This window comes from Berghia stephanieae, chromosome 14, assembly GCF_034508935.2.
Source record: "Berghia stephanieae isolate SIO BIC M18660-M18661 chromosome 14, UCSD_Bste_1.3, whole genome shotgun sequence".
NCBI lineage: Eukaryota > Metazoa > Mollusca > Gastropoda > Nudibranchia > Aeolidiidae > Berghia > Berghia stephanieae.
In genome coordinates, this window is record NC_088373.1 from 25,804,980 (window position 1) to 25,814,979 (window position 10,000).

The following is a 10,000-nucleotide window of genomic DNA, read 5'->3' on the forward strand; positions in this document are numbered from 1 at the left end:
GATGATTTTTTTTCCTATTAGGGTTAGTCATAAGTCTTATTAAAGTACTAGGGTGTTTGTTTTTCCTATTAGGGTTAATTAAAGGTACTAGGTTAAATTTTTTCTTGGGGTTAGTTGAGGGAATATATTATTAAATATATTATTGGGCCACACAGAAAAATCAACCGAAGATATACCAAATTACACAGAGAACGTTGTTTACCAATCTGCCCTCATTATATGATGGTGAGTACAGTATCGAATGAAAATAGTTCTTTCCCCGCGAAATTGCGGGCTTTTTACAAGTAATAATAATAATCATAATAATAATCATAATCATAATAATAATCATTCAATCAATACAATTATAATAATAATATAAATAATAATAATAATAATAATAATAATAATAATAATAATAATAATAATAATAATAATAATAATAATAATAATAATAATAATAATAATAATAATAATAATAATAATAATATAATAATAATAATAATAATAATAATAATAATAATAATAATAATAATAATAATAATAATAATAATAATAATAATAATTATTATTATTTATTATTTTTAATAATTATAATAATAATAATAATAATAATAATAATAATAATAATAATATAATAATAATAATAATAATAATAATAATAATAATAATAATAATAATAATAATAATAATAATAATTATAATAATAATAATAATATCAACAATATCAATATTGTTAGGCGTTTTTCCGTTGATTTGCGCGATCCATCGATTATGCAGTACTTTTCGTGGATCCGCGGAATGCGCGACAATCCAGCAGTAATGTAGACGTAGTAAAAAAAACTTGAGCTTTTTATATAGCGCAATATCCACTAAACGTGCTCAAACGCTTTGCAAGGGGTCCCCTGGCCAACAGCTACATTTAACATGTATGGACGTGACATGACGCCTGTTAGGTAATAAAAAATTTTCGGACAAAGACAACGCTGCTAACGGCCAGGTACTCATTTTACACCTGAGTACGGTGAGAGAATGTGAGTAAAGAGCCTTTTCCAAGGACTCAACCATGCTCCGAGCGAGGCTCGAACCCAGGACCTTCCGATCCGAGTAGTAGTAGCGGTAGTGATGTTGGTAGTTGTTGGGCATTCAGTGGATCCATTGTGCGGCTATGTGGTCTAGTGGTATGACACTCGCCTTTCGATCGGAAGGGCTTGGGTTCGAGTCCCCGAGAGGCGCATAGTTGAGTCCTTGGAAAAAGCTCTTTTTTATCACATTCTCTCACAGCTCTCATGTGTAAAGTGTTAACAGCGTTGTCTCTCCGACAAAAAAAAAGAATGTAATATCGCCTGAATGGCGCCATGTGTATAAAGTGCCTTACCCAAGGTCACAACGTCGGGACCAGAGTTTTCCACGAGTTCTGTCACCCATCCGGCTACTGACCACACTTAACATTGCTTGATTTATTTTTGTAAAAAGATGAGACACCATACCGCATAGCCACCGAGCAACACAATCAGTCTGGGTTTTTTTGGGTTTTTTTTTTTTTGGTTTTTATAGTAACACTTGTCATATATTTTTTTTAAAAATAAAATAAATAGGATTCAATAGTCGTAACGTCACTTCCTTCCTAATGACGCATGGTAACTTAGTAACACTGGCTCTAAACTATCGGAACAATGGCGGACGACGTATGAAATATTTCTCCGGAGAGCATAAAAGTGTATCCAGAGGGGAAAAAACATAAATTTGATCATGTTTTGACTTTTACACATTCTGATCACAAGACATATGAAATGTTCTAGCCAGCATGAAGAATAAAAAGTAATAATTTTCTTTGTTTAGAACCAAGATGGCCGCCGTTGCCGGGAGGCGTGACATCAGACTATCGAATCGTATTACCTTCTCTCCTGGCTTGAAGGTGCAGGAAATACCCTTCAGCACAAGGTCAAGGCCAGGCCTATACATTGTTTTGTATTCGTTCATCTCAACCTCTCCCTTCTCTGGCCAGGTTGATTTGGGACGCCTGTGTGGAAGAATCCAATCTGCCTGAATAGAAAATGATAATGGTGCTGTGCACTAAGCCAAAAACTCGCAGTTTGTTTTTCAAAGTTTTACGGCGCTTGCAACACATTTAGGTCATATCAGCGCCAGTAGAAAGGAAGAAAATGGGATAGTATTCGAGAATTACAATTAAAAGGACTCGAGGAAAAAGTAAGACACCAGCACAGATCCGCACAAAGAAAAATACACTCAAATGTTTACAAATCATATGTTAAGAAAAAAAAAAATAACAGTACATAACAGAGAGATGATTTACATGGAAAAAAATACCATCTCCGAAAAAAATAACCATGCATTTGGCTGTTTCCCTCCCAGCCAAGGACTCCGACTAGGGCTAGGACAAAACCAAGTAATCTCATTCCAAGACAAAGACAGAAAGAAATTGGAAAAGAGCTATAAGGGGATAGAAGACACAGCAGGTGCCACCCTGCCCACTATGGGAAAAACGCGCAGCATCTGCAAGCCAGATATAATATTAATATACCAATCCAACACGCAAAACTATGTGTAACCTTGAACATTTATAGTCTAATGCAATTTAGTGAGAACTACTCACAATAAATATCAATGTGAAATTGAATGTAAGCTTCAATGTAATTACAAAAACAGATTAAATGCACGTTTCGGGTTTCCCCTTTATCAACAAAACAGGATTAATGAAACCACAGATGAATGAGATACTGTGGTTGTGGCGTAGTTAAGATGAATAAACAAAACATTGGTTGGCAGGAAATAGTATGCTCCTATTTGTAAGGCAGCACGAATTAAAATAGAATGCTAGATATTTCTAAAAGGTGCGCAATTAGTTAAGTGAAAAGAGGGGAGGCGGGGGCGGGGAGGAACTGTGTAAATACACATGAAATTGGCTGGCTAAATACAATAAATACACATGAAATTGGCTGGCTAAATACAATAAATACACATTAAATTGGCTGGCTAAATACAATAAATACACATTAAATTGGCTGGCTAAATACAATAAATACACATGAAATTGGCTGGCTAAATACAATAAATACACATGAAATTGGCTGGCTAAATACAATAAATACACATGAAATTGGCTGGCTAAATACAATAAATACACATTAAATTGGCTGGCTAAATACAATAAATACACATGAAATTGGCTGGCTAAATACAATAAATACACATGAAATTGGCTGGCTAAATACAATAAATACACATTAAATTGGCTGGCTAAATACAATAAATACACATTAAATTGGCTGGCTAAATACAATAAATACACATTAAATTGGCTGGCTAAATACAATAAATACACATTAAATTGGCTGGCTAAATACAATAAATACACATTAAATTGGCTGGCTAAATACAATAAATACACATGAAATTGGCTGGCTAAATACAATAAATACACATTAAATTGGCTGGCTAAATACAATAAATACACATGAAATTGGCTGGCTAAATACAATAAATACACATTAAATTGGCTGGCTAAATACAATAAATACACATTAAATTGGCTGGCTAAATACAATAAATACACATGAAATTGGCTGGCTAAATACAATAAATACACATGAAATTGGCTGGCTAAATACAATAAATACACATGAAATTGGCTGGCTAAATACAATAAATACACATGAAATTGGCTGGCTAAATACAATAAATACACATGAAATTGGCTGGCTAAATACAATAAATACACATTAAATTGGCTGGCTAAATACAATAAATACACATGAAATTGGCTGGCTAAATACAATAAATACACATGAAATTGGCTGGCTAAATACAATAAATACACATGAAATTGGCTGGCTAAATACAATAAATACACATTAAATATGGAGCAGCGTGACTCAGCGGTACAGTCTTTGCTTCGTACCCGAAAGGTACCGAGTTCGATCACCCGCCGCTACACTGCGTGGCCTTGAGGAAGTCATCTCGCCCTTGCTCGATATGCGGCGCTGCACTGCGACTAGGTTATTCCAGTCTTCCCTTGGGATAGACCCTAGAGACAAATTCCCCCCCCCCCTGAATGAATAAAGGGAATTTTATTTTATTTATTTTATTTTATTTTATAACAAAGAGCTGAGTGAAGTCAGTTTCGTACTATCAATACAATAATTGATCTGCCATATAATGATAGATTGGAGGTCCCGATAGCTCAGTTGGTAGAGCACTCGCTTTACACGCAAATGGACCTAGATCAATCCCCGGTGAAGTCGAGCTTTTTCTTCGACCGCCCATGTCCACCCAACAGTAATTGGGTAACTGTTTATATTAGATCTGGCGGAAAGTAATTTGCTATTGTCCATTTATGCTGTATACATCGGGATTATATATATATATATATATATATATATATATATATATATATATAATATATATATATATACGTATAAACAACGATTACGCACACTTCCTGTAGATTGCCCTAGAGTGGCATGGAACAGGAACAGCACTGTGAAAGTAAACTTTAATTCTATATTTATGTTATATATATATATAATATATATATATATATATATATATATATATATATATATATATATATATATATATATGACATAAAAGTTTAACCAGGATACCTCTGGAACCAGCTCTGAATATTCCTTGAGTCTTTCCACAGACACGATGTTGGTCTCCAGGTCACTCATCTGCCTCACCATCCACAACAAACTGCCAGACGCCTGGGGTCAGAGGGAAACAGAAAGTCACAGAGAACGTGTACGCTTGGCTAAGAGACTCACATTACCGTTAGGAAGTATAACATTCCAACACACAAAACTATGTATAGATAGTATGAAGTCGACGTCACACAGGTCTTTGTTATTGTTTTTTTTTTTTTAGCCATCCACTTTTATGAGTAGTTTTCACTAAACTGTATTAACCAGACTATGAACGTTTAAGGTTACACCTAGTTTTGTGTATTGAGTCGTTGTTTTTATTTTGGTAATAAAAACTCTTTATTGTTGATGTTACGAAATGTAAACTGGAAGAATTATGAGGATGGCAATGTTGTGAGCTTATTAGCCAAGCGCATACTAGCTATAGCTAGTATGCGCTTGGCTAAGAAGTTCAAAACATTGCCATCCGGAAGTATAACATAACACAAAACTGTGTGTATCCATGAACGTTTATAGTCGGGTTAATACAGTTCAGTGAGCATTACACATAAACGCGAATGGCAAAAAACAATAACAACCTGAGTGACATCATCTTCGAACTATCTATATTTAAATTTTTTGAAAATATCAATTTAAACAACAAGGGAGCAGGCACCGAGTATAAGATAAAGATCTGAACAATTGTGTGTGTCTGAAAGGTGCCAGACAAAGCAAGAAAGAGGTAGACTGATTTTTTGGGATGGTTTCTTTCCTGTATTTTTCTTTCTTGCTTTCTATGGCACCTTTCATACAAACTTGTTCATATCTTTATGTTACTAACAATCTCTCTCTCTCTCTCTCTCTCTCTCTCTCTCTCTCTCTCTCTCTCTCTCTCTCTCTCTCTCTCTCTCTCTCTCTCCAGCTATCCGTCTATCTATCTATCAATCTATCTACCAATCTCTCTTCCGCTCTCTCCTTCTCTCTCTCTCTCTCTCTCTCTCTCTCTCTCTCTCTCTCTCTCCCTCTCCCTTTCTCCGCCCACGACCCCCCCCCCCTTTCTTTAAAAAAAAAATTCTCTCTCTGAATCATTTTTTGACTTAATAGGACCTAAATCTGATAAGACGTTGCAATGTACCTGTATGGCGTATGTCACAGAGAGTCCGATACTTGCACCATCCGTTCCTGGGGTCAGCACAGCGAAGACTGCAGAACTAAACACTACCACGTTGGACAACAAATCTAGGTTAGCACCCAACCACCTGGAGGTACAAACACCAGAGTAAGAAATAAATAATAAAATTAAAATAAAATTCCCTTTACTCATCCCATAGGGGAAATTTGTCTCTAGGGTCTATTCCAAAAAAGACTGGAATAACATAGGCGTCAGCCGCAGTGCAGCGCCGCAAATTGAGCTAAGGCGAGGTGACTTGCTCAAGGCCACACAGCCCAGCGTTGGGTGATTGAACTCGATACCTTTCGGGTAGGAAGCAAAGACCGTACCGCTGAGCTACGCTGCCCCCTAAGTGTGTTTGATTGTAAGATTGAAACTATTTAATGTTGAATATTTATATACGATTCGTTCAACAGTTTGGATTTATTAAATGAGTTATTTTTATCGCGGCAAATTATTCCGCGATAAAGATTTTTTTAAATTCAAATCATTCAAACCATTATTCAACGGTTCCGTATTTATTAAGAAAAGATAGGGGTTTCCATTAGAAGGGGTGGAATAATATACCACGAGGACGAGAGACGCATGCGCACAACCAACATGACGTTCTCTCTCTAATAACTTTTCCGCCGGTGACGTCACAGACTATGGGTGACGTCCAATCAAGGGACGCTACTCTTCCGCTATTCTCATTCCCTACTACGAGCTTGCGAACACTTGTTATTGCACGATAAAAAATAACGAGTTTAATAAATACAAAGAAATGAAAGAATACGTTTATTCCACTCCTCCAAGTAACATTCTTAGATATTTCGTGACCAATTGTCTGCTCGTACTTTGATTCGCCATAATTTATGTTTTTCTCCATCTGCTTGAATGACAATTTGAGTCCAGAAAAAAAAAAGAAAAAAAAAGAAAAGAAAAAAATAAATAAGAAAAAAAAAATGTTGGATGTGTATTCATGCGCACCAAAAGATTATACTTATTTAATTGTCAGTTTCGACCAATTTAAGTGTAGAATTAGGGGAATGCGTCTGATAGCGATTATGTCCCTTGATTTTGTCCAACAGAGTAAATAATGTTATACATAATAATTGTCCTTAAATCTAAGACACAAATCACAAGAAACCGCACAGAACAAGACATAGATAGCTGTCTTGCGTTTCCGTCATTGCAATCTTCATTTTGTCACCAATCAAGAAATTGAATGCATTCACTCAATATTTCGACTACCATAACAACCCGTTAATTTATTGCCGATACAAAAATATCAAAGTGACCCATCATCAGGAGGTCTGTGGTTCGAGTCTGACACTGCTTAACACAAATTTTTTCTGAATTTTTATTTAATGCAGAAAAGACGCCCAACAGAAGAATTGGTCTGTATAAAGTGGGTATTGGATCCTACGTTGCTTTCTTTTAGAATAAAGAAAGTTTTCAGAAGCACGTTTGAGTTCGTCAAATCGTTTCAAATCTGTGAAAGATCTTTGAAGTCCTGAGTTTCAGAACTTCCCAAGGCTCAGCAGAGTCATTAACCTTGTTTGTCTGTTTTTCAGGTGTTTAGGGCACTTGCAACACGTTAAGGTCATATCAACACCAGAAAAAAGGAAGAAAATGGGATAGTAAAAAGTTCTAGAATAACAATTAAAGCACCCAAGAAAAGGTAAGACAAGGGGGAATTAGTTCTAATAAGAAACATGTGTAGATTCCACGAGCACACTATCAAAGTATTTAGTTTGAATCACAAAAAAGTCTCATCCAGACACACGCACAGGTCCCCAATAAGAGGAACCACTCAAATGTTTTACAAATCATATAATATAATATGTAAACTAAACATAATACAATGCATAACAGAGAGATGATTTACAAGGAAAGAAATATCATATCCCAAAACTAACTATACTTTTGACCGATTCCCTCTCAGCCAGGGTATCCGGCCAGGAACAGGACAAAACCAAGTAATCTTATTCCAAGACAAAGACAGAAAGCATGTTGGAAAACAGATACAAGGGGATAGAAGACACAGTATGTACCTCCCTGCCCACTATGGGAGGTCAGGAAACCCACCCACACTTACTAACCTGTTTGAGGCCAAGGACGCATAGTAGAGAGACTGATTCCTGTCCACTCTTTCGTCAGAAATGTCCTCAAACCTGCCCGTGAGGCCGTATGCTCTGATGACAGGACCCCCCGTGATGGACTCACTGAAATGGGAGTAGATTGGGGACCGAGTCACCGATTCTACTCGCTTCAGCTGGCGAGAGGTGGCGATGTAGAAGTTCTGGAACACAAGTATTAACGTGATCTACCTATAAAATGAGCTTTAAAATGAGATTTTATGTAGCACAATATATCCACTAAACGTGCTCAAAGTGCTTTACAAGGGATCCCTGGCCAACAGTAACATTTAACATGTAGGACGGGACATGACGCCTGTTAGGCGATATTATAATTTTTTCAGACAAAGACAAAGCTGTTAACGGCCAGGTACTCATTTTACACCTGAGTACGGTGAGAGAATCTGAGTAAAGAGCCTTTTCCAAAGACTCAACTATGCGCCGAGCGAGGCTCGACCCTGGACCGTCCGATCCGAAAGCGAGTGTCATACCACTAGACCACATAGCCGCACTTACCTATACCTTACCTGACCTCATCTCAGTCTCCTGACCATGTTGACGGTAGAGAAGACACACGAGAGATGATACCTGAAGTCATTTGGCGCCATTCAAATCTGTTTTCTGCGCACAGCTATGTGTGGTCTTGTGGTATGACACTCGCTTTCGGATCCGAAGGTCCTGGATTAGAGCATAGCTCAGCGCATTGTTGAGTCCTTGGAAAAGGCTCTTTACTCATATGCTCTAACCGTACTCGGGTGTGACTCAACTTTTCGCCGAGCGAGGCTCAAACCCAGGTCTTCCTATCCGAAAGCGTGTATCATACCACAAGACCACATAGCCGCACATATTTCAAACTACAATAAATATTATTGAGAATAATGCGAAAGGAAGTTAGAGGTACCCGAAAGCTACCAAGTTCAATCACCCCGCGCTGCGCTGTGTGGCCTTGGGAAAGTCATCTCATCCTATCTCACTTTGCGGCCGTGCTCTGCGGCTAACGCCTAGGTTATTCCGGTCTTCCCTTGGAATAGACTCTAAAGACAAATTTCACCATGGGGATGAAATGAATAGCAATGTGAGATGGAATGTAAATTCAATTTAATTACGAAAACCGATAAAATGGACGTTTCGGGTTTCCCCATTATCAACAAACAATGAATGAAACACTACAGATGAATGAGATAATGTGGTAGTGGCGTTGTTATCATTTACATTACCAATTGTGATGAATAAAGGAAATTTTATTGTTTTTTATTTTCTTTAGAGTGGAAAAAAAGAGTGGAACTCACTTGTACACAGATGTAGAAGATGGAGATGGGAATCATGATGAACAAGAACAGAGGTGTGTTGATGCTGATGACGACGATGGTGGAGGCGACCACGGTCAGGGTGCTGAATCCATCTCGGATGATGATGGGTAGGGTGTTGTCCACGACCTGTGGTTAGAGGGGGTGGGTGGGATTAGTGGTGGTGGTGGTGGTGTAGTGGTGGTATGGTGGTGGTGGTGTGGTGGTATGGTGGTGGTGGTGTGGTGGTATGGTGGCGTGGTGGTGGTGATGGTGGTATGGTGGTATGGTGGTGGTGGTGGTGGTGGTGGTGGTGTGGTGGTATGGTGGTGGTGGTGGTGGTGGTGGTGGTGTGGTGGTGGTGGTGTGGTGGTATGGTGGTGGTGTGGTGGTATGGTGGTGGTGGTGTGGTGGTATGGTGGTGGTGGTGTGGTGGTATGGTGGTGGTGGTGGTGGTATGGTGGTGGTGTGGTGGTGGTGGTGGTGTGGTGGTATGGTGGTGGTGGTGGTGGTGGTGGTGGTTGTGGTGTGGTTGTGGTGGTGGTGTGGTGGTGTGGTGGTATGGTGGTGGTGGTGGTGGTGGTGGTGGTGGTGGTGGTGTGGTTGTGGTGGTGGTGTGGTGGTATGGTGGTGGTGGTGGTGGTGGTGTGGTGGTATGGTGGTATGGTGGTGGTGGTGGTGGTGGTGGTGTGGTGGTGGTATGGTGGTGGTGGTGTGGGGTGGTGGTGTGGTGGTGGTGTGGTGGTGGTATGGTGGTGTGGTGGTGGTGGTGGTGGTATGGTGGTGGTGTGGTGGTGG

The 10,000-nt window shown here is 38.7% G+C and overlaps 1 protein-coding gene across 1 annotated transcript in view; it reads right to left on the reverse strand.

Annotated features, from left to right (window-relative positions):
- Window positions 1-9,343, reverse strand: part of LOC144959850 (ATP-binding cassette sub-family C member 3-like) — a 17,608-nt gene extending 8,265 nt beyond the window's left edge. Inside the window, 5 exon segments of the mRNA XM_078892645.1 lie at window positions 1,879-2,025; window positions 4,608-4,709; window positions 5,761-5,884; window positions 7,881-8,080; window positions 9,206-9,343. Of these exon segments, the coding sequence (XP_078748771.1) occupies window positions 1,879-2,025; window positions 4,608-4,709; window positions 5,761-5,884; window positions 7,881-8,080; window positions 9,206-9,241 (609 nt within the window). The 5' untranslated portion in view covers window positions 9,242-9,343.
- Between the last annotated feature and the right edge of the window lie 657 nt (window positions 9,344-10,000).